Below are 25,910 nucleotides of genomic sequence, written 5' to 3'. Positions count from 1 at the left end.
CAGCTGGGTGGGTGACAGAGACCGTATCTGAGACCTGGCTCTGAGTGTGTCCCTGGGTAAGGAAAGCACCGCCTTCTCCCTCTTAAGCGTTGCTTAAGGAATTGCCTCAGGCACGCTGCTTTCCTATCACAGTCCTTTGCCCGGCACGCACCCTGGAGGTCTTACAGCTCAAAGTGGTATCCCACACAGATTCTGCCTGGGTGAAACTGTTTCTTATCCCTCCCCCACTGTAAGTGAGAGGTAGTTGTGGAAGGGGGAGTGGAACAAGAGAATCGGGGGTCCCTAGGATGGCCGTTGGCAGATCCATTCTAAGAAAGAGCCAATATGGAACTTGAGGATCTGAAAATTCATGTCCTTGTATACCCCCAGGAGTCTGTGAACTCCAGCTGGAACACCTCCGAACGACAAGCTCTCCACCTGTTTTTTTCCAGATTTAAAGCTCTGGCATTGCTGTGATCTTTCCCACAATTTTTGAGGATCGCCTCTATCATGGTTCTTATGCCCTTTATGTGCAAGTTAGGAGTGGTGCATGTCATTGAAGTTCAAATATCTTGGTAACCTCATCTTCCCAGCAGGGTGGTGTTAGCTCCTGATGGCAATCCAGAGCTTTCTGGTGATGGGCTCACAGCCGCTGATGGGCCTTTCCTGGGACCCAGTTCCTCAAACTTGGTCTCCAAGTGTCACAACCACTTCCAGCCCTTGGAGGGTGGGAGCAGCAGAGACCTATAAATTGCTGAAATGGATATACATGGAAATTGTGAAAAAGCAGCAACATGTTTGTGAATGAGGATTGATTTAGATTTAACTGAGAAAAGTTTACGGTTTTAAATATTTGCTACACTTTTGAATTCTGTCTAAATATTGTTTGTTCCCATTAATTTTCTGATGGTAACCAGTGACAGATTTGACTGATCAGGGGATGATCGCAATTAAATGGCTTATACTAGAGACCAACCAGTTAGTCATTAAAAAGAATTTAAAAGAAAACAACAACTGGGTAGTGAATTGCATGATCCACTCAGTTCCTCTGAAACTGAGAAGCAAAACTAGACTGGGAGGTATTTGAATTAACTGCTCAGCCATTATAAAAACCAAAGGAGGGGAAAGCGCGTTATGCTTGTCTTACTTCCATAACATCATGTAAATGTAATTTTAGTAAACTAACCCCGTTGAGACTTTCTCCTGGATGCCCACTTTTGGTCGGAAGGGAACCGCGCTGGTTGTATAGAATAGCGATGGTCGGAAGGGAACCGCGGTTGGGGCATCTCCTTGTAAAACCAAACCAATACTCAGAGACGCAGTTAACCTGCTGGATGTGCAGAGTGTTGGGTTCTTAAGGAGGAGGGAACACAAATGCCAGAAACCACGCCCCACAAAGGTGGCATGTTCACAGAGGGGGCTGGTGGAGTAATGTGTGATATGAGTCCCTGTCGCCTGGTGGGGCACCTGGTCCTGAGCACAGGCCACACATGCAGTACCGACTAAACAGTAAGGGAAACAGCCCAGCACACGAGACTTAATAACACAGGATAGATTGGGGGAAATGTAAATATTTTCTTTCTCATTATGATAGTGGAACTTGTTAAGGAAAACTGACATTTTATCTCTATTTCACTTTTTGAAATAGATTTTTTAATGCTTTTTTTCTACACATAATGTTTGACTTTTAAGAATATTTGCATACAATTATAATCAAACTTGGTGTAGATTATATCCTAATATTTTAATTCAGCATATACCATATATATGACCTTTTCCATATTATCACTTAAAAATTGGCAATAATTTCTTATGGTTGCATAATATTCCATTGTGAATACTATATCATATTTTCTCACCCATTCTGACATTATTAGCTGGTTGGGTAGTTTCCAGTTTTTCACTGTGATCTCAATAATGCTACGGTGAATGGCTTTCCGCATGACATTTTCTGTATATAAATAACCATAAGGTTATGATAACTTCCCAAAAGTAGACTGACTCTGTCAAAGGATATCTACATTTTGAGGTCAGATTGCTTCTCAGAATGATTAGTACTCACTTCTGTTGACAGGAGTTTGGACTGTATTCACCGTACACAGGAATGTCTTTGTGCACTTATATCATCGTGACCCTTGAGGTCCCATTTACCCAAACATAATGTCCCTAACCAGCTGAGGGGAAGGAGTCAGCCCTTCCCTGTGGTTGAGTAGATTGAGAGGCAGAGTTCTCTGAAGCTTGTTATTTGTAATTAATCATGAGTGTCCACCCCCCCAGGCCAGGGCTTCACATGATGATTTGTTTTCTGAGAAATCACTGAGTGATGATGGCTACATATAAATTGCTAAAGGACATCTATTCTGAAAAACAAAGAAAACTGGAATTTTACAAACCTTGAAACTTGCCAGAGATGACTGGGAAATGTTTATAAAAGCTCATTTGAACCCAGTGTCTGTAACTTTGGCTCCAGGGAAGTATTGAATGAAAACATGGCACGTGCACCTCTCAACCACAGGTGAACCCAGAGAGCCTGGTGGCATTTCACTCGTGGTCGCCAGCTGCACGGCGAGACTATAGTTAATGAATAAAATTGATTCAGAAATACCTAAAGCAGAATTTGTAAGATGTTTCTTTAGCCAAACATCTGGCACTTTTCTACAAATCTTGGATGGATTTAATGCTAATTGTATCACCAGGAGAGGCAAGAAAAATCTTTAGGATTCAAATGAAAATAATTTGGGTTATAATTTATGTTCATTATTTTAAAAGACAGGAAATATGAATGTCTTATTTAAACCCTTTGTCAAAAAACCTGCTGCCCAATGGTTTTAGACTTTGGGAAACTTCTCTACTGAAAAATAATCAAAACAGGGTAGTTAGTGAATTTCTCTAAGTTAGTGCAATCACTAATGATGCCAGCATTTCCAGACCTGTTTTTCTTGCAAAAAAATTAAGATGGTTTGCTGTTTCTTATTTAGTGACTTGTACTCATTTCTTTGTCTCCTCTGTCCCCCTACTTAATCCTCTGCACACTTTAGATACAACAGCTTTGGCAACCACTCGTACCAATCTTCAAGACCGTCATCTGGATCCCTGGTGCCTACCACCTCCACATCCTCCCTTTCATCCCCACAGGAGGCCAGGCTGGAAAGGTGGGTTTTATAAGGAGCGTTCTGACAGCTTCACTGTCCTCAGGTAAAAGGGATCCCTTTGATTAAGAGTCCCTAATGGAAAAAGTATAAATAAAAGTATAATCTGAAGTATTTTGCTTTACAGAATGTAGTCTAAAGACAAGATTGTTTTTTTTTTCTTTCACCCTATTTAGTAAGAAAATGTTTTTGAAAGATACATTGTTATTATTGTCTCATCTCGCTACCTACTTTCAATAGAAAGGATAAAAATATTCACCAACACATTTAAATGTGAATATTTTGATTCGACCCCCAGAAACTTGTAGATCTGGTGTAGGCTCTGCAATCTGTCTTAAACACATCAGTTTTCACCTCTGAATGATTAAGTCTGTGTAAATCAGTAGGTAGTGGGCCCATTAAGGTACAGTATAATTAACCCAGGACCTACCAGAAGAGAAAAGAATTGTATGGGCCTCTGGAAGGAATTTAACTTGGCAAGAGTATTAGACCACCAGAAATTCACTTACTATTACTTTTAGAAGTGAGTGATTGCACAAGGATGTGTTTACAAGGGAAAGGTAAGACCTGTAATTTTAGAACAATTAAAAACAGTTACCCTTATATGGCAAGAGTGCTGAGTTAGAGAACACTGGTTAGGGTTCCAACTCACTGGCAAGTTATTTTACCCCAGAGGGTAAAACGCCAAGTATGCCAACCCGTACCTTAGAGGGTGGTGTTGATGAACAGATGCAAAGACACATTGAAACTCTGTGTGGACCCCACAGTGCGGCTCCCGTGGGAAGTGACAATGTGTGATGATGCAGTATAATGTCCAGCGACTCGTAACTGATCAGAAATCTAGACATGAGCAATTCCCAGGGGTCATTTGCCTCAAATCCTGAATTTAAAACAAATTTGACCTGTGTCTCCTTCTCTTCTTGACCTGGCTGAGTGTCTCCTGGGGGAGGGAGGTACTGAGGAAGAGTGGGGCTGGATCCAGAAGCCTGAGGAAGGAAGTTAGTCTTCACCCGGAGACCACAGGCTGTTCAGGTTTGAAAACAGCTGGTGATGTCCTGTCTAACATATCAATGAATGGAACCTAGAGGGTGAAGCTGCAGGGACAGGGGACACCAGAAACTGCCTCCGACTCCAAGAAAGGTGACCATGTCCCAGAAGGCCAGTGACCCGAGGACTCGAGGGGAGAAGCGGGTTTGGGCAGACTTGACTGCGGCCAGGGGGGCGGCAGCAGGGGAAGCGGAGCGAGTGAAGGCTCAGGCCTGCATGTGGACGTCAGAAGCAAAGAGCTGAGATAGAAGGTACCAGAAGAAAAGCACATGGAGGGTGGAGATGTTCAGCTTGGGGCATGCAAGGCCTGAGGAGTCTGAATGACACCAAGAGAGATGCGGACGACCCAGCGGTCCCGTCTGAAGAAGGCTCGGGTGCCTCGCCTGCGGGGGGCCGTGCTCTGAGACTGCTCAATGGAGAATGGCAGTGGCAGGAGCCTCAGGAGTCTGAATGACACCAAGAAAGATGCGGACCCAGCGGTCCCGCCTGAAGAAGGCTCAGGTGCCTCGCCTAAGGGGAGCCGTGCTCTGAGACTGCTCAATGGGGACTGGCAGTGGCAGGAGCCTCTACTAAGCCGCCTGTTCCCTCTTACAGTGCATTTCTGCCACAGGACATTGATCACCTTTGCCATCCCTGTATCCACTAGTGAGTAACATCGCTTCAAAGAGTCTATTGCTACTTTCCGTGTGCATGGGTTTTTTTTCAACCATCACTGTCTGTGCCCTTGCAAACCCATGTGATGAATCATGGGAAACATTAGGTGTGCAGTTTCATTATCGAGACCAGAAAGCCACCAGACCTGACTACATCACCCCTTCCTGCTAGCTATGTTTTGTGACTGTAAAAAAAAAAAAATAGAAAAACAAGAGGGGTCCCCAACTCCAAATCTTATTTGCACCCCATTGCCCAAGCATATTATGCCGGGTGCATTTATGGTAATATGTGCCTTAGTACACTTTACTTTTTCATTTTTGACAACTGAACCCAGAATCTATATTCACCTTGGCAAATATTATATTCTGCCCTATTAAGATATATGATTGTTTTTACTGAGCTATGTACTTTAGCAGAATGTGTAATGTTTACTGTTGAAATGTTTCATATATCCATATTTTATTGAAACCAAAAACTTTTCTTCTTAGGAAAGACGTTGAACTATTGTGAGCAACAGTTGCATTTTTGTGGGTAAAACCCCCTCTTCTGTCGGCGAACCCCCGACCATTAAACAGTGTGCTGGGGCCCCCGTGCAGTACTTGGGAGCTCTAGAACTTCATGCTCTGGATCTGGAAACAGATTTCACTTCTCAGAAGTTGTAGGAAAATCAGGCCAATTAAAACATCCCTTCGGGCAGGTGGGCCACTTAGGACATTACTCTGAACATCGGTGTGAACTTCAGAGTTTTCCATAGTTTCCTCAGGCACATTCATTCGTGTGTTGGATGTTAATAAAACTGGGAATGATAAATTGACCTAGAAAGGAAAAACTGAAGAAACAGTGTACAAAATTAAGTCAAAACAAGGGAATTAAGAAGAATCCATCCCCACATCTCCTATTACAGCTCCGTGTATAGGGCTCTCTCTTGGGAACAGAGTGTAGCGTTAATGCTCATGACACTGGAACTTGAATTGTGCCAAAACAAAATAGGAATGCCGGAGTTATTTGCAAAGGCCCTCAGGGTTACAAGATGCGACTGTAGTGAAAGCAGGCTTTTAAAGTGCTTCGATTTGAAAAATGTACTTTTTGAGTGGAAAAGTTCTAAATATTTTATTGTTAAGGGAGAACATAATTACAGGACTTGTTGAGCCATTCAGGTTCAAGCGTTCAAATAAAACATAAACAAGCAAACAGCAATCACACCACATGAATCTGTGGCTCTGGGAAGCTGGGCCAGGCGGATGGTGTTCGTTCCCATCCCTGTGGGGACGTCTCCATCTTGTGGGCCTTTTCAGAAATGGTGGCTGGAGGCTTGTTTGGTGTGACAGTTAGGGCACAGTGGACTTGAGGGAACAGTAAGTCCATGCCTGGGGCTGACGGTGCCTGAAGCAGTCCGTCTTTGTGGGGGGCTTGTGAGCGCCCGATAACGAGGCCCACCCTGCCCTGTGGAAGGGGACCCTGAGCGGGTGAATATGCTGAGTGCTTAATGGGAGCATATCGGAGGGGCCTCAGGCTTAGATGTTAGGGACAAAGGAGGACTTCGTTGTGGACATGTTGAGCTGAAACCTGAAGGATCAGTATGTGCCTTAAGCACTGATTCTGTTCTCTTTTCCACTTACAACAGTGCCACTGTTCACTGTCGATGACAATCACCTGTCTGTCCTATGGATTAATGTCCAGAGCCCTCTGAAGAGTTGGGCAATTATCTGCCCTGTCTAGTTATCCAAGTGGAGTTTTCCCTACTTTTGGAAGACTGTGAGCCCATACATAAGTAATGACACTTCCCTTTGGGAGTCATATGTATAATAAGGGATGAATAAATTTGATTAATTTTAATATAGGCTTTAATGTACAAATATAATAGTTGAAAGGTATGAAAGGGTGAACAGTAGTTCCTGCCTTGCCCATTATCCTTCCAGAAGCAACTGCTCCTAGCAATTCTTGTGGAAACTTCCAGAGATATCTTATGTCATATCTTTACACAAATAATAACAATTTTACAAGTTATTCTGCCTCCTGCTCTTTCACTTAAAATACGTATCTTGTTTCTTTCCATAGCAGTACTGTTAGCTGTTGCTTTTTTTAAATGGCTGCATATAGTGTACTTTTTTCTCTGGGCACTACTTTGTACACCCAGTGATTATCTCTTGGATAAATTCCTAGATGTCAATTTAGTAAGTATGTGTTTCTGTATTTTAAATTTTGAATTTTGCCAAATTGCTTTCCATAAAGATTGTTGATTCTCAACCGCCATGACTGAGAGAGCTGGTTTACCCATGGCCCCACCCAAGGGTCATTCAACATGCCAACCCACACTCACCTGAAGGGTTGTGTGTCATTAATATTTATATTTTCACTTCTCTTATTGTGAATGTATTGAGCAAGTTTTTTGGGCATCCAGGGGCCTTTAATGTTTTCTGTTCTGTGGATTTTTGATTCATGATCATGGAGTAGTCTTTTTCTTTTTCTTTTTTTTTTCTTTTCTTTTTTTTGTATTTTTCTGAGGCTAGAAACGGGGAGAGACAGTCAGACAGACTCCCGCATGCGCCCGACCGGGATCCACCCGGCACGCCCACCAGGGGCGATGCTCTGCCCACCAGGGGGCGATGCTCTGCCCCTCCGGGCGTCGCTCTGCCGAGACCAGAGCCACTCTAGCGCCTGGGGCAGAGGCCAAGGAGCCATCCCCAGCGCCCGGGCCATCTCCGCTCCAATGGAGCCTCGGCTACGGGAGGGGAAGAGTGAGACAGAGAGGAAGGAAGGGGGGTGGAGAAGCAAATGGGCGCTTCTCCTGTGTGCCCTGGCCAGGAATCAAACCCGGGTCCCCCGCATGCCAGGTCGACGCTCTACCACTGAGCCAACTGGCCAGGGCCGAGTAGTCTTTTTCTTAATTGAAGTTTAGAGGTTCTTCATAAACCGTGATAGGAGAAGCAAAGATTTTCCTCAGTCATTGGTCTTTTTACTTCATTTGTGGTGTTTTTATCATGCAGAAAAATGTAAAATTTAAAAATTAAATTTATGAATGTTTTTATCTTCTGGGTTTAGTGTTATTCCCAAAGAAAGCATTTCACCTGTGGTTTCTTCTAATACTTACATAGTTATAATTTTCACATTTAAATATTTTATCAACCTGGAAGTTACTTTGGCATATGGTGTGAAACAAAGATCCAACTTAAATTTTTTCACTTTGGATATCATTTACTGAATAATCCATCACTTCCCTGACAACCTGTCATCTACCAATGGGAATACAGGTGTGTTTATGTATCTGTGTGCTTGAGCCATTTCCTCAGGAGCAGGTCAGATCTCCACCTTCTCTGGTCAACCACTCTGGGCTGTCAGGAGCTCTCCTTTCTCCCAGCACTTGTCTGTCCCATTCGGTTAGTAGTCTTTGGAATAGGAATGTATTGTGTGCTACACTGAAACAGTCCAGCTAGTTTGTCAGTTGGCTGTTGTTGAGTTTTGTGTGAGTATCGACAGTGCTGGAATAAAGGGCATGGGAATATTTGGGGACACTGGGACCAAGGAGCTAGGACCAGGAAAGTGGGAGCCTGTCATGCTGAGTGGTGGCTTGTTCCCCCAGCTCGAACTCTCCCTTGTGGGATCCCAGTCCCTTTGACCCCTTCAACACCTGTCTCTACTACTGGTGTGTTCACTCTTCCTTCAGAACGATGGTCTCTGTTTCCATGCATTTCTACCTATTTTCAGTTACGTTAGCTCTTCTAGTCATTGCCTGCGTGGCAGGATTGTTGACTATTGCCCTGAGTGCAGTTTGCCGCTACCTGTGTCTTCTTCCTCCAGGTGACGGTCAGTTCTGTATGAGTCTGAGTGCTAATGTCTTCCCATTCTGGGCAACTTTGGCTTTTATCATTTCTTGCCCTCACTGGTATCCCCTGTGCATTGAGGTTCTACTTGTCTGATTTTCAAATCATTTCTTCTTTAACATATATGACCCATGTGTTTGTCTGGATCCCAAATACTTGTTCACTATGTCCTATCACTTGATCTACACAGTGTCTTTTAAATTTTGTGTCAGAGGAATCAAGAATGCCACTGTCCAAAAGGTCTTAGTTAAGCTTTTTTTAAATTTTTATTTTAAACTTAAATTGGTCAAAGTAAATTTTTTTTTCCAGAGACAGAGAGAGAATCATAGAGAGGGATAGATAGGGACAGACAGACAGGAACAGAGAGCGATGAGAAGCATCAATCATCAGTTTTTTGTTGTGACACCTTAGTTGTTCATTGATTGCTTTCTCATATGTGCCTTGACCGGGGGCCTTCAGTTGACCAAGTAACTCCTTGCTCGAGCCAGCGACCTTGGGTCCAAGCTGGTGAGCTTTTGCTCAAACCAGATGAGCCCGCGCTCAAGCTGGTGATCTTGGGGTCTCGAACCTGGGTCCTTCATTTCCCAGTCCAACGCTCTATCCATTGCGCCACCGCCTGGTCAGGCAATTTTTTTTTTAATCACTGAGAAAATCCTGAACAGCATGTGAAATGGGATAGAAAGCATGCCTTTTTCTGTGATCACAGTTAATGGTTCTGGACTCACAACTGCCAGCACAAAGTAAAAGGTACCAATGCCGAATATTCCCTGCCAGTCACAGAAAGAAGCCACGGGCTCCTGTACTGAGCAGCAGCAAGCAGACTTCCTCCTTGCCTGCTGCTACTTCCCGATAGCAATCTTGTTACAGACAATGAGTTCCTGTAAGGCACAATGAGGTCCTGATTAATTGACTGTGTTACATCCAAAGTGCAGAGGAGAAGCACTGGTCAGTTGACAGAGTGAGTTTACAATAGGGCCTGGCTCTCGGATGGCCATTTTATGTAACAACTGCGGGCATTAGGGAACCTGGGCTCTGTGTCAGCCCTCTGTTTTGTGTTTGTTGGAGGGGGGCTGCTCTGGGCCCTCAATAGATGCTAGAGATTCTTTATCTCACATCTGTTTTGAATCAGACTACTCATCATCATTCCTACTACCATAGATTTAGTTCAAGATCTACGTCATGCCTGTACTATATATTACAGTGGTGTATGTCTTCTATCCTTTCTGAGATACAAATCTGAGCAGGTGACTCTTCCTGTTTGGGAACCTTGAATGACTCCAACTACCTTTCAGTGTATCTCAGCCTGATTGCCATCGCCTGTAGGATCTCTCCTGTTTGGGTCCTACAGGCGTCTTCCAGCCCCCACCCCCATCCTCCCTGTACTTTACCCCCATAGAAATATCACTTGAACATGCCAGGCTCTCCTGAGGCCCCTTCCTTCCTATTTTCTCTGTCCCTTGGCTAGCTGCCTCCCTTCTTCATTTAGTCAATTCTTTCACATCCTCTAAGACCCAAGTAGGTGACATCTGCCCTGTAATTGTCCTCTGACTTCTTTAGACAGAAGGGACTGTGACATCTTCTTGGGTTCCTAGTCTACTATTTAAGCTCTCAGCCCTTGGAATCATTATGTGTCTACCATTTGTTTCTAAATTGGGGCTCACAACCCTATCGTCACCCATGGCAATGAACCTGGGTCCCATAAGATCATAGGTTATCTTCCCTGACTGGCTGTTTAAAAAAAAAAAAAGATTTTGGGGAAATCTTTACTAAGGCAAGCAGGACTATACGTAGGAGAATCCATGTTCCCAGGAATTGTAAAGACATGTTTTGGTTTTGCAGGGAATCCTTTGTGCTGTCCCCAAGGTCCTCATCTTCTGCCTCGAGGCCTTCTTGCTTCTCAGGTGACAGCCATTCCTGTGCCTCTCACGTGAGATTCCCAGCTCCTTTCACTGCCCTGCTCCTCTTTGTCAAGTAACCAGAGGAACAAATGCAGGAACATTTGTTTCACCTGTCTGAATCCTGTTTTCTTCCTTGGGAAAGTGGAATCAGAATAAGATATATATTTTTTAACTAGACAATTTTCTAACCCTTGTTTACAGAAAAGATGTACATGGCAACCTTAAGACGTATGTATTATCATTCTGGTTGGAAGTGAGAACAGCGTGTGTAACACTTAGAATTAGGTGAGATCTGTAACAAGAAAGTGTAAATATCACAGATCAAAAAGGACGGATGGCATTCCTGCGCCCACAGAGCTGGAGATGCTACAGTTCGGTGCTGTCAGCTGAGCCGTGTGCCTTCACCCCTTGCTTCTGTCTCGGCCCCCGACGCCCACCTTCCCAGCTGTCGCTGGCGACAGTGGTTTTGCTCTGGCATTGTACAACGGTTACAGAGCAAAAGGGAAGAGGAGGGGGAGATTTTTTTCCTTCAGAAAATGTATTCCAGGGTCACTGATATGTGTTCTCTTATCCAATTTCCCTACTCGTTACCTCAAAGCCCAGCAGTGAGTGAGAAGCTTTACCATTATAGTAGAAGAGACCGAATGTGGAAGAAATTTACTGTGTAGCTAGATAGTCCCTTCTACTCTTTTTTATTCAGTACTCCTTGTACAGTGACAGTGCAAAACCACTGTAGCCAGTGACAGCTGGAAACCTGGCCACTGGGGCTGCACACACACACACACTCACCCCCACACACTCACAAACATTGCATACTCATGTACTTCATTCAGCAAATACCGAGTGCTCACAATGTGCCAACCTTGTGCTTGGCATGGGGCTCCGACACTGACCAGTTCCGACCCTATCCCTGACTTCACAAGGATTACATCTAGTGGCAGAAACAGAAGATAAGTGCGCCATCAGCCTACAAAGAGTTTCCATTGGAGTAAACATTGTGAAGAAAAGGAACCTTCATAGAAAAGCTGGAGAGGGGGAGCATAGCACAGGTGGTCCATCCTCACGCAGACACCTCTGGTGAGAAGTCTGGGAAACTGAGTCTCTGATGGAGGGCAGATTGCAGTTTGCGGTTGGTTCGCTGATGGGAAGCTGGGGGTATGTGCGGGAGGGAAGGTAAAGAGGGAGAGAGGAAAATAGAGTGAGTTCATGTCTGTCTTTACAACACAGTCCTGAGATCTGAAAGAGGCAGAGGCTGTGTTGAGAAGAGATTTGGTGTTTAGAGAAGGGGTAAGTGGGGGGAGGGAGAGTGGACCTGGAGTGGAGAGGAAGCGAGGAGGTGGGAAGCATGGACCTTAGTCCGGGTCAGTACGGCCAGGAAACCATGGAGCACAGGAGGTATGGTGGCCATCAAAGCTTTTGGAAGCGGCCAGGAGAATGGTTTAATTATGGGCCAAATAGGGTGGACCTGGAGCTGTGACAGGAGAGGACTGACCTCCTTCTGGCTGGAGGAATCACTTGGTCTTGGACAGGAGGGTGGAAACTAAGAGGGAATGAGCTAGAACTGCTATATGCCCAGGGCCGGAACCTGCAGAAGGGCCAGTGGACAGGCCAAGGTGTGATGCCAGCCGGCCCGGAGGAATGGCTTCACGCTGTCTGCATGAGCCAGCACAGTAACGTGAGACTGCACACGGGACCCGTCTCCGCAGCAGCTGCAGGAGCCGGGCTGTGTCCTCCCATGGTGGTGGTGATGGTGGGGGGGGCTCAGCTCTTCACTGGAGCGGTGTGGGACAGGCTCCGGAGATACAGCCATGCCCCGTCTCTGACGGCAGACGTCTCCAGGACTGTAGCAGTGCTGATGGAGAAAAGGTGCTTGTTCCTAGGGCTCTGTTCATCTCCTCCTGAGAGCTGGGGTGTGGCCCCAAAGGTCCAAAGGAAGATTCTGACCTTTCTTTGTTCAGCTGGGTGTAACCCCGAGTTACCTCTTCCCCTATAAGCAGTTGATCACGTGACACCGATTTCGTAGCTGGGTCCTGAGGATAGCCTCGCTGTTCCGCATCATCGAATTGCCCCTTCATTATTATTTTTTACCTCTAGGTCTTCATGTGAAATCGTCTACTTGTGAATTAAGTGATAATTTCAAATATTAGATAACTTGTAAAATGTAAGTGACTTCTGTTCATGTGTAACCAGAGATTATAATTTATTTTTTAAGTAAGATGTTAAAGATTTGCTCCTTTCAAAAATAAGATTTTACTTAACTCAAACCTACTAAAGGAGCATATATTTTTCAACACTTTTGTCATAGAATTGACATACAAAAAAGTACGCATCGGTCTTGACATGTGTGCGCACCAGTGGACATTTCCACAATCGAGGTAACGCACGTATCCGTCGCCCCAGCCACGCTCTCTCTCCTGCTCTCCTGTGAGCACGGCCTCCTCGCCCCATCCCCCAGCAGCCCCCAGTCACCGGTCTGCCTTCTCTCATTAGGGATTAGTTTACAGTGTGTAGAGTTTTGTATAAATACAACCCTGTAGTAGGTAGTCTTGTGGAGGGATTGGCTTCTCTCAATGAGCATAATTGTTTTGAGATTCACCCATTTTGTCATACATTTCCATAGTTCATTCCTTTTTATTGCGGAGTGGTACTTCACTGTATATATAAACATACTACAGTTTATCAGAGCCTCGTTGGTCGCTTCCAGGTTCTGCCTGGGAACATTTGTGTGCACCTTTGTATGGGAATGTGTTTTCAGTTCTCTTGGATAAATATCGAGAAGTAATAGATGCATGTTTAACTTCTTTAAAAATTGCCAACTGTCTTCCAAAATGGTGGTAGTCCAGAGTAATGCTGTCCTCATTAAAGGAGATGAAGTGGCCTCCTTCCTTTTCAACTTTCCGTAGGACATGGGTCAACACTGGGTCTCTGGCCTAACAGGTTTGTTAGGAGCCCAGCTCTGCTACATTCTAAATGTAAGTTTTCTGTGCCTCAGTTTCCTCATCTGTAAAGAGGATGTAATATAAAATAATTGGCACCCCATATTGTTTCCACAAAGGTTAACTATTATTACCAACCATATTTCAGTGAAATAAAGTTTCTGTTCCAGATGTCCTAGAGAGCATGGCTCTAAGCAGATGGGATTTATGGGGCAGATCCTGGAACCTGGTATAGCCAAGATTAAATATCGTAATTCTTGCTCAGAGTATATCATCCCCATCCTTGCAAAATCTCTCCCTGTGCTCTCACCACCTGCATTCCTGTGTGGCGTCACTCGGTTTCAGCTGCCTCGGGTGTAACTTCGCTGACTTCAGCTTTGCAGGTGCATTCTGGGATGGCATGCGGTCTCCATGACTGACCCAGCTGGTAGCCATGTTGGGAAGGTTCAGATCAAACTCCCAACCCACTCTAGTTTCTCAGGCTGGGAACTTCAGTGTCATAGTCCAGATCTGGCCTTGGGGACTGCAGCTCAAGCCTTCTTCCGCATCTACAATTTTTAGACTCCCAACAAAATGATGTCTGTTGAGTGCCTACTGTGGCCCCGACACTGTTCTAAGCAAACTCAAACATACCACTCATTTAAATCTTATAGTCCTTCATGAGTTGAGAGTATTACTATCTTCATTTTACAAACAAGTAAACTGAGGCTCAGAGAGGTTGAGTGGCCACACTCAGGTTTTCTCAGTCCAGAGCTCTTGCTTATTACCTGACATCATAGCTGGTCCTCAGACCACTCAAGATTAAACATTGCAGCAACTTCTAATTAGGTATTTTACTGGAAAACTTAATATGAAAGAAAAAAGAATCTGTTAAAGATGCCTTTATAAAAAGAAGAATTTATTATGCTAGCTTGAATTTTGGTGTTTGGGTTTTTTGTTTGTTTGTTTGTTTGTTTTGTTTTTTAATAATGATTTTATGGTTTGAATGCATTCCAGCATTGGTATTATAGGGTGAGCTCATTTCTAGAAACAGGATTTATAGAACAGGAGTTTATGCTCTCACATGTTGGGCTTATTTAGGTAGCAGGAGACCTAGGGAAATTTAATTTATTAACATTATATTTATAACCCTTTGTTTCAAGTACGACCAAAATGGCTTATGTGCATCCAGGACAGGCAAGCTCTTAGGAGCTCTCTAATTTTCTCTCCTTGCTATGGGGATCTGTGTTAGAGTGTTCAAGAGAATGGATCTTGAATGGCTCCGGCATCATGCTTCCCTTCAGGAAAAGAAGAACCATTTCTTATTGCTTTGAGTTAGTAGTTCTTTCGGAACTGAAATGTTTGAAGAAAGAGCCTCCACATGTTCTTAATGCCACCTGCAGGTGTGCCTACTGGAGTAATGCTGGCCTCAGAGCCAACGTGAGACCCTCTCTTGCTTGGTCCAACTGGGCAGGAGGGTCATCTGCATTATTCTTTCTCTGAGGCACCCAGGAAGCAATGCCAGGATCCACCTGACAGAACTGGACACTTTTCACTTTCTCAAATTCTAATACTATTCTAATTTTAAACAATCTCTAATATTGTCATTTTAAACAAGGAACTGATGTTAATGCATGTGGTTTTTCTATCTTTTTGTACTAAGACCTCCTCAATAACATCAAGTATGTATAAGCAATGATGGGGGCATTTTTGAATCATTTCTAATGGTCAAACTGCTCTTGCCTGACCAGGCGGTGGCGCAGTGGATAGAGTGTTGGACTGGGACACGTAAGACCCAGGTTCAAGATCCCGAGGTAGCCAGCTTGAGCACAGGCTCATCTGGTTTGAACAAGGCTCACCAGCTTGAGCCCAAGGTAGCTGGCTCGAGCAAGGAGTCACTCAGTCTGCTGTAGCCCCCCAGTCAAGGCACATATGAGAAAGCAATGAACAACCAAGGTGCCGCAACAAAGAATTTATGCTTCTCAACTCTCTCCCTTCCTGTCTGTCTGTTCCTATCTGTCCCTCTGTCTGACTCTGTCTGTCACAAAAAACAAACAAACAAACAAAAACTGCTCTTAATGTTTCAGCATTTAGAGTGATGCTTACTGTAGTTTCTAAAAATATCTTTACGAAATACCCAATGTCAGGTTTAGAAAGCTCTCTCCTGTTCCTAAGTTTGAAAAAAGTGTTGTTGTTTTTTTTTTTATATCAAATGGTTATTGAGTTTAAAGCTTTTTCTGCACCTACAGAGCTAGTCCTGGCTTTTCTCTTACAATCTACTGATGTGGTAAATGACATTCACCGGTGTGCTTATCTTAAACTATAATTGCATTCATTGGAGAAACCCAACATGACTGTATTTCACATTTTCGCAGTGGTGTTCATAACTGCAATCACTATATAAATTTCTGTCCTCTTAGTGTTCATGTCTGGGTTTTGTGTAAGAGTGATTTAATCAAGAAATCAGTTGGAGAGCTTTCCCTTCAATCTGTTTTTTCAAGCTTTGCATATGATTAAGATGAACTCTTTCTTTTTCTTTTTTTCTTTTTTTTCAGTTTTCCAAAGCTGGAAACGGGGAGGCAGTCAGACAGATTCCTGCATGCGCCCGACCGGGATCCACCCGGCATGCCCACCAGGGGGCGATGTTCTGCCCCTCTGGGGTGTCGCTCTGTTGCATCCAGAGCCATTCTAGCGCATGAGGCAGAGGCCACAGAGCCATCCCCAGTGCCCCGGCAATCTTTGCTCCAATGGAGCCTCGCTGCGGGAGGGGGAGAGACAGAGAGGAAGGAGAGAGGGAGGGGTGGAGAAGCAGATGGGCGCTTCTCCTGTGTGCCCTGGCCGGGAATCGAACCTGGGACTCCTGCACGCCAGGCCGACGCTCTACTGCTAAGCCAACCAGCCAGGGCCAAGATGAACTCTTTCTTAAGTGGTACAACCACCTTTAAAAATCTGAGCCTAGAGAGGCTTTTCGTTTTTGTTTTTTCTTTTGTTTGTTTGTTCCTTGATGCATGTGGCTATATCTATGATCAATTGATTCTATTTTTTTAATGGTTAATAGGGCTATCTAAAATTTCTATTTTTTCTGAGTCAGATTTGATAAGTTACATACTTTTATAAAATCAAACATTTTATAAAGCTTTTTAATGTACTGTCATAAAATTTCCCCTTGTTGCATCATAATTTTTCTTTATTTTTGCTACTTGTCATTCTTGAATATTGCCTCATCTTTTTTTTTTAGCAATTCTGAAAGAATTTGCCTGTTTATTAGCTTTAAAAAAATTACAAGCCAAATTTTTGTTTTATTGATTTTCTCTATATACCTTCATGTCCTATATCATAAGTTTTTGTTTCCATCTTTATTTCCTTCCTTTGCCTTATTTTATTTCATTGTTGCTTTTCAAATTGTTGGGTTCACCACAATTTGAACCCATATATTTTACTTTTTAAAAATATAAACACGTATGGCAATAAATTTTCTTTTAATGCTATTTTAGAAGCATCCTACAAATCTTGATATATAGTTTTTTTAAATTATAGTACTGCTTGATTGTATTCTAATTTTCTGCATTTTTCTTCTTTGATCTGAGTTAGAAGTATTTTAAATTTTCCACTTTTATGATCATCTTGTTACTTATTTTCAACTCAGTTGTATTGTGCTTGGAAAGGTAGCCCATATAAAACCAATTCTTGGCATTCATTCATAAGCTTTGTGGTAAGATTGATGGCCAATTTTTGGATAGTCCCTGTGTATTTGAGAAGACTGTGTTTTCTCTAATTTGGGGAACCAGATTATATATGTGCATCTATATGATAAAACTTAGGTTAAACAAATCTATTATATATATATAATAATTTCTGTCAAACACTATGCAAGAAGTATAGGCAACCTCTCTGATTGTGGATTAGATTTGACTACACATAACAGAAAAAATATAAAAAATGATATTGCCTAAACAAAACAGAAATTATATAAGACAGTCTAACTTTTATGTAAAAGATATGTACAGGTCTGTCTATGCCTAAGTGTCCAGAGCTGATACAGTAGCCCCCTGGTGATCCTGGAGTGTGGGAGCTCCCCAGAGCTACCAGAAGTAGAGGTTCCTCCTTGTACTTCTACCGCCTGGCTAATAACCAGGCCTGACTGGCCTTTTCTGGAGACAGTGGCTGTGGGACTTGGGGCAGAATGTGTAGAATACATGAATCCCAGTTTTTTAAATTTCATTTTTTAATGGCAGTTTACATTCAATATCATTTTGTCTTAGTTTCAGGTGTACAGCATAGTTTCATAAATATTTGGTCTATTTGTTCTAGTTTTGTGAACTGCATCATTGGTGTTTTGATAAGAATTGTGTTGAATCTATAGATTGCTTTGGGCAGTGTGGACATTTTAATAATGAGACCCCACACTACCCACAGCCAGCGACTTCTCTGCAGGGTGCAAGCTCAGCCAAGGAGAGCGCTGGGAGTCAGGAGGGTAGTGTCAGCACATTTCCCCTGGGCAGGAAGCACCAGTAAGACATGGGAGGAGTGAAGGGGAGGGAATGGCACCCACCCCAGAATCACACAACTCAGTCTCTGACACCCCTTGAATTTGTCCTCAAGAGCCCTCCAAGAAAGTCTGTCCCATGGGCCAAGGCAGCTGACACCTCTTCAAGGCATGATCTGTGCAGGGTGGGGTGACAGGGAGCAGGGATGATGGGCCTTGTGCTTTCCTCCAGGTTGACCCAGGAAAGATGGCATCTACGGGCAGTGTGTAGAACAACCCAGCACAGGGACCCTGATGGCTGTCCCTTCCATTCTCCTGACTTCAAATTTCCTGTTCTACCCACCCCTGTGATCTCTCACTGAGGTCTCCCCACAGCTGATCTTCCCCATATGCCCTCTTCAGTGTCTACTACCAAGTGTGTTTGGTTTTACCAAGAGTCAGGGGCCGTCCTTTGAAAATGCTGAGTGTTCTTGGATGCTTCTTGACATAGAAGGAAATATCCTTAATTCTATCTCAGGTTTCAAACCATTGCTATGTCTTTTTCTACTCAACTGTTAATCCCAATACCCTGTTTTAAGATGACACAATTATTTGAGGCAGTATATTGAGCAACTGATATATGGTAAAAATGTAAAATGTTAAAGAGTTTTAGATTTAACATTGATTCCAGCTCATCAAAGTCCTGCCATAGACCGACTTTAAAACGACTATGTGTGTGTGCGTACATGAATGCATGTATATATAAGAGAAAGAGAAATTGACTGTTTTTATACCAGGCATGTTGCTTAGTATTGTCTTTTTTTATTTTTATGCAATATTAAATAAAGAATAATCCAATTTATGTAAACTAAAACAAAAACATTTCTCCCATCCCTGCCTCTGGCAACCACTGATACATGTTCTCTGTGTCTGTGAATTTGGTATGTATGTATGTATGTATTTTCTAGATTCCACATATAAGAGAGATCATGCAGTATTTGTCTCTCTCTGGCTGAATTATTTTATTTAGCATAATACCTTTGAGGTCCATCCATGTTGAAGCAAATGCCAAGATTTCATTCTTTTGTATGGCTGAATAATATTTCACTGTGTGTGTGTGTGTGTGTATGTGTATGTGTGTGTGTGTCACAGTTCCTTTATCCATTCATGATCATGGAGACACATTAGTTGTTTCCATATCTCAACTGTTGTCAATGATACTGCACTAAATATGGGGTGTATATATCTTTTCAAGTTAGTATTTTTGTTTTCTTTGTATAAATACCTGAAATAGAATGGGTATTTATGGGTCATGTGGCAGTTGTATTTTTAACTTTTGGAGGAAACTCAACACTTTGCAATTTCATCAACAGTGCACAAGGGTTCCCTTTTTGCCATGTCCTCGTCAACATTTGTTATTGATTTATTGATGACAGCCACTCTGACAGGTATGAGGTGATATCTCATTATTGTTTTAATGTGCATTTCCCTGATGATTAGGGATGCAGAGCACCTTTCCATGTAACTGTTGACCCTCTGTATGTCCTCTTTGGAGAAATATCCACTCAGATCTTCTGCCCATTTAGCTGAATTGTTTGTTTTTTCACTGCTGTGTTATATAAGTTCTTTATATATTTTGGATATCGGCTCCATATCATATATAACTTTCAAATATTTTCTCCCATTGTCTTGGTGTTGACGATTTTCTTCCCTGTGCAGAATGCTTAGTATTTTTTATACGTGACACCGGTTTTGTCCTCCCAGTGCATGAGGCAGGGTACTCGTCTCCATTTAGTGATGACGATGCTGAAACAGAATAGCCGAGACACCCGGTCATTTCCCCCAAGTGCTTACCTAGGTACCGGCAGACCCTCCGTCCTCACCAAGGTCTGATTGATTCCTACGTCAGTGCCTGGAACCCTAGGCCAGCCCACTAAAACATGAACTCATTGTATCTCTAGGTCTTCTCTGAGTGGTCTTCTCACATCATCCTTTAGGCAGCACCAGGAGTCACTGGCGGCAGAGCGGGAGAGGCGGCGGCAGGAGAGAGAAGAGAGGCTGCAGAGAATAGAACGGGAAGAAAGGAACAAATTCAGGTAAGAAGGACTTTCAGCTTTTTAAAATAGTGAATTGAAATGAAAGCACGTGCCTCCACAGCTCTGTATGATGAATAATAGTGTCATCAGGTTAGGAGGTTTGCATTTTCTTTGGATTTTCAAAGAAGAGCAAGAACATACCTGCATTAGGATACATCTGGTTTGTTCCAGCCATTTTTTCTCTACCCACATGGCAGGAAGCACAGCCAGCAAGCCAAATACAATTAAGCATTTCTGTATTCTTGGGTCTTCCATGATCTAAAACAGTCTTATCCAGGCCTTCCTAAAGACAGAGAACCTAATTGTCTTAACTTCATTTGCCATTTCCCCTAAAGCTACTCATGTTTTATTCATATTCTATTGGATGCCTGAAAGAAAATGCTTTTCTCACTTTCCGGTTTGCTGCTTGTTCCCTGTAGCAATCTTCCAAATTTTTTTTTTTTAAAACAGTAATCTCTCCTCCTGGGAGGGGTGGAGGGTGGGGAGTCATTGTGCTGATTACTCCCAGCTCATTGTCCCCTGATCTCCTGGTCTCTGTTCAGCTCCAAAAATATGTTCCTGCGTGTGGCCCACACCAGGTTCCATGTCTTACCTGTCTGCCCGCTGAGTCCAGCATCACTGTGTTTCTTTTCGGCCAGTTCACCTGTTCTCCCTGTCCTCACCTCCGTCCGGGCCCCTCCCTGGGCTCCGTGTTGTGTAGGGCTCCATGGGACAAAAACCCCACTGAGTCTCCCCTTACACCTCTCATTCCTCTGCTCATCCTTTTGTCCCTCTTTCTTTTCCCGCCTTCCTACTTGCTTTGTCCTTATCTCTCCCTTCTTTGTCTTCTCAGTCACCTCTCCTGTGGCTGCTACATCTTTCTTCTTTCTCTCCCCACCTCCACTTCCTGTTTCCTCCGTTCATTTTCTTTGGCAAACAATATTCCCATCAACCCCTCCCAGTTAAACCTACAAAGAATGTAAAGCATTGTCAAGGAGGATTTACAGGTTCAATGTTTTTTTCAGCAGCCAGGAAGAGTATGTGTAACTGTGGAAAAATGATCAAAATAGGAGCGAAGTTGTGAAGTTGCCATAACTGTAACTCACTGCTGTGTGAAAACAAATATCTCAAGTCTGCGCTGAAATGCCCACCCTGGCTTTTGTAAGCCTGGATGAGTGGGTGCGTGAAGTAGAACAACACCAGCCCCACCGCGATTGGGTGGCATGCCCTGCGCTGTCAGATTTCCACTAAATGATATATGGCAACGCCAGACCTGTATGCACCGTTTCTCATGACGTAGCTCGGGGATTTGTCACTTTTGGAAAGACCAATTTGTAAAAACCACTGGAACAGGTTAAATGCTTCCTGTGTCAGAGCTTTCTGGGGAGATTTGCATATTTTACCACCAAATAGCAGTGGAGAATCTGGCTGAAACACCTGGAAAATTCAGAGATTAGCTTGCATACCTAAAGATTTTGATTGAAAAGCTCTGAGAACAGGGCAACAGCTCTGTGTAAGATGGAGTCAGCACCCGCCCCGCTGCCTCTCTGGCACCGCTGTGTGCCCCGTCCGTCATGGGCAGCGCGCAGAGCTCTGAAAACTGAAGTGCTCGAGGGGGCAGGGCCAGTTGGGGAAGGAGGCTAGCATACAACATGCCACTGAACCAGTGAAGGGTTACCACTCTTTCCTCCACGATCACCTGGCTTGTGCTCAGACACCCCCAGACCCAGATGCACGTACCACGTGCGTGCTGAAAGATCTATGTGAGAAAGCCTCTCTTTCTGGGCTGAAGAGCTGTACCAGGAATTTCTAAGGGTCAGAGAGTGGAGAGAATTTCCTGAGTTTTCATATTTTTTCCTTCTCTCCTACCCCAGCCTCTAAGCAATATTATTATAGAAGCACAATGACAGCAGCGATGTCCAGGCAGGTCCCTAAAACTGATGTAGGGAGCTCTTCCTGTGACCGGAAGAGCAGTGAGCCCAAGGGGACCAGACACATCAGCACCTTCTCTCTGTGTCCTCCTGCTGGGTTGCCCTGGGTGCGGGCGGAGTTACAGTCAGTACAGCAGAGCAGGGAAAACCAAGCCAAGCTTTGTGGCTAGAGGATCAGAAGTGGAAACACAAGGAAGCCAGGAAATGATAGGAAAGAGTGGAGAAATCAGAGTACCAATTTGTGCAAGTGTGGCGGTTCCGACCTGAAGCAGCACAGCACAGGCTTGGAGAACAAAGTGCAGATGGACCACCACTCGGGGCCCAGACTGCACACACAGGGCTCGGCTTCAATAGCACTAAACATATTTGAAAACTGAGCTAATGTTGGAACCAGTATAAGAAGACAGCCAGAACTTGCAGGCTGAATCTAACCTAGTTGTGTGCCTACTAAAGAGAAACAAAAGAAAACAGTCAAGTTTCTTCACAGAATTTAAATAAGACCCAGAGTCTCTGTGCAAAATACTTAAAAATAAACAGAATGCAATCCAAAATAACTTGTCATACAAAGAGCCAGGAGACTCTTAACTCAGAAGGAAAAGAGAATCAAAATGTGCTAATAACCACAAAAGGAAGTTGTCTTTATCAGACAAAGACTTTAAAGCATTTATTATAAATAGGCTCTAAGAAGTAGGGCAAATAGTTTAGAAAGAAACGAAAATCGAGGTCTCTACAAAGAAATAGAAGACATACAGAAGAATCAAATGGAAATACATGTGAAACTTAAAATTACAACAACCAAAATAAAAAAATTCATTGGGTGGGCTTGATAGCTCAATGGAGGCAGGGAAAGGAGCCTGGACATGATGACAGAACAGGAGAAATTATCCAATCTGAAAACCAGAACAGAACAGTGGAAAAAAATGAGCAGTTGCTCAAGGACCCTTAGGACAATACCTAAATGTCTAGCATTCATGTCATTGGAATCACAGAAGAATAGAGTAAGAGTGCATAGTGTATTGCAATATATATTAGTCATTAGGTTATATATAATATATATGTGATCCATATGACATATAACAAGAAATATGTATCATAACCAGAGTTTCTCAGTTATGAGCATGGCCTAGGAAGATAGTTGCCTGGGTCTAAGCCTCACTCTATCAACAGAGATAGATAGGTAGGTGGGTGGGTGTGTGTGTGGGTAGGTAGATAGGTAGGTAGGTAGGTAGGTAGATAGATAGATGATAGATGATAGATAGATAGATAGATAGATAGATAGATAGATAGATAGAAAGAAAGAAAGAAAATATTAAAATAAACCTTGTCCAGGAAGGAACACTGACCATCAGGACAGACCATGTACAACTATTAATTACAATGACTATAGTTTCTTCCTAAAAGTCTGAGGATATGAATGAAATAAAAAATGAAGTAGGAAATGGAATATAAAGTAGTCCCTGGAATTATCCAAATGGCTGACCTTTCACTACCCATCATGTTGATTTGCGTTATTCCTGCTCCTGGGCTTTGCTCCTTGCATGTCATCTAAAAGTTGTTCCTTATCTGCTGTTATTTTTGTGGAATATGTTCTTATGGAAATATTTGTTTCTAGTATGGAAAGTGATGAGGTTATGAAACAAATTATTTCTAGTACAGAAAGTGATGAGGATGGGCATTTATAAATGATAACAAAATTTGAGTCTTTGTTGCTTTTTCTCCCTGTCCTAACCTGTTTTAGTTGCTCTGACTTTATGTTCAGTTACCAGTGCATCGAGGGGTAGAACGTTTAAACTATGATAGGTCCAATGTAGAAAACCTTAATGTCAGAATTCTTCAGGAAAATAAATGGTCTATTGAGAGGTGACTGATCACGTGGTCTTACACTTAGGTTCACATTGAAACCTCACCAGCAAGAACAGAAAAACAAACCTTAAAATTGGACAAAATTGAGCATCTCGTGGGTACAGACAAAAGAGAATGCACAAAGCAGGAGCTTCCAGTGATCCCTGCAGAGAGATAGAATGTGGGGGTGCAGAGGAAGGATCCTGGGCTGTGGGAGGAACGTTCAGACTCGGGAGTGCAGCACAAAGTGGCCGTGACACCCGAGTCGCTCAGACTTCATTCCAGAGATGAACGCTGTGGAGCTACCAGAGCTCGATTGAACGTTAATCACCCCTGAAAGCCCTTGCTTGCTTGTGATTGCCATATTTTATTCATGCATTGTTTCATCCTTTGATAATTTTTTTCTTCTCCCTTCCCCCCATATGCTTTCATTTTTCTTTCCATAAAGTAATTGGTCATGTTTCTGAGTGAATCCAGTAATCCCATGTTTTCGGACTCCCTATGATTTTATGGAAAATCCATTCTGTTTAGTATTTTTCAAGTACAGTCTTTACCCATGGTTTTTATAAAGTCAATGACAATCACTTTCCATTTCCGAGGCAAAAGTGGGCTTTCTTTGTATACTGTTAATCATTTCTTGGCGATTTTATGAGCATATAATTCTGTTCTTTTTCTTCCCTATTTTATTTCTTCCATATTTTCCCATTAGCCGAGAGTATTTAGACAAAAGAGAGGAGCAAAGACAAGCGAGAGAAGAAAGGTTTGTATATCTCTTCTTTCCCACGTAACCACATGGCACGTGACTGACTGCACTCCTAACCAAGCATGCAGTGGAGACTGTGCTAATTAAAACATTCAAGCATTACCTAAGAGACCTAAGACCTTTGATAATTGGCATTTTACACAATAGAGGGTCCTGGTTATCTAAATTTTCCTGGAAAGTACAGGTTAATTATTTAGTGCCATCATGGTGTAAAATATGAGTCTGTTTCCAAAATTCTTCTCCAAATGAGCACATTAATTTAGTATATTGACATGTGGTATGTATATATTTTCAATACTCTGCACCACCACTATGGAGCCTGGGTTAGGTGTTCCTACTTGTTGGGCAGATAAAATGAATTATGCTCACTTTGTTAAAGACGGCGCTGCCCACGAGGAGGCCGTCGCCCAGGTGATATTAATGTGTGTCTCTGTGAGCAGGTAGAATCCTTGTAGCCTGGGGCTTGGTTTTGGGATTAGGCCTTTCCCACCCATTTTGATGTGGGGCGGTACAATCCAATCATGCCTCAGAGAAGTGACTTTGTATTAGAGACTTCCCTATTTTGTATATTGGATTAAGGGTTTGGATTTCTACACTATAAAATGGGGACAGAGCAGGAGCTTGTTCTCTTGGTTCCTGGGATGATTAGAGGAGAGAGCAGAGCGGAGAGCAGAAAGAGGCCATGTGGCCAGGAGAAGCAGCCAAGATGGCGGAGTGCTGAGTGAGATGCCAGTTTGTGTAGAGTTTGTATCTGGGATAAGGAAGGAGATGGGGAACTGAGGAGAATAAGGCTGGTGAGCTAGAAACCTTTGATTCTAGGAAACTCGGATAATTCAGTGGCTTTGTGAGCACTGAATGTGAGTGGGTTTTGGAGCCCAGTGTGTGTTTTTACTTGCCCGCCGGGTGCAAGCTAGGATTAAAGATGAAGGCCCATCAGTTCTTGGCTCCGTTGTTTCTTTACCGACTGTCCGAATCCAATGCGAACCTGCATGGGCTGGGCTGCTCTGATAGTGGCCCTGACCCTGGTTTCTGGCTTTACACTACTGTATGTTTCCAGGTCACTTGTTCAGCATTTCTGCAAAAATAATTTGAGTACACACACTATGCTGAGCGCTGGCTGGGGAGCTACATGCACCTGAGATGCTCACTGTATGGGCCTGACCATTGACCTGTCTCCTTACTGAACTGTACCCAGCTCGGTGGTGGCCTGGTTTCTCTTGGTTGTCCCAGTGCCTGCCACAGTTCTTTTTTTTTTTTTTTTCTGCCACAGTTCTTGACACATATTATTAGACACTTAGGAAAGATGTATGGAATAAGTGAGCAAATGCAGTAACAGCTTTATTTCAGATTGTTAATGTTTAGACTGTAAGG

The 25,910-nt window shown here is 43.2% G+C and overlaps 1 protein-coding gene across 5 annotated transcripts in view; it reads left to right on the top strand.

Annotated features, from left to right (window-relative positions):
* The window catches only part of FHOD3 (formin homology 2 domain containing 3), a 482,415-nt gene that overhangs the window by 359,616 nt on the left and 96,889 nt on the right, over positions 1-25,910 (top strand). For 3 of the 5 annotated variants that reach the window (XM_066246734.1, XM_066246733.1, XM_066246732.1), the window contains 3 exons: positions 3,018-3,131; positions 19,890-20,024; positions 24,486-24,536. In XM_066246734.1, the coding sequence (XP_066102831.1) occupies positions 3,018-3,131; positions 19,890-20,024; positions 24,486-24,536 (300 nt within the window). The remainder of the gene's footprint in view (positions 1-3,017; positions 3,132-19,889; positions 20,025-24,485; positions 24,537-25,910) is intronic. The other 2 variants (XM_066246735.1, XM_066246736.1) reach the window with 2 other exon arrangements.

Source organism: Saccopteryx bilineata, chromosome 11 (assembly GCF_036850765.1).
Source record: "Saccopteryx bilineata isolate mSacBil1 chromosome 11, mSacBil1_pri_phased_curated, whole genome shotgun sequence".
Classification (NCBI taxonomy): Eukaryota; Metazoa; Chordata; class Mammalia; order Chiroptera; family Emballonuridae; genus Saccopteryx; species Saccopteryx bilineata.
Note: the sequence above shows the minus strand (reverse complement) of the source record. Positions and strands in the feature narration are given on the sequence as shown.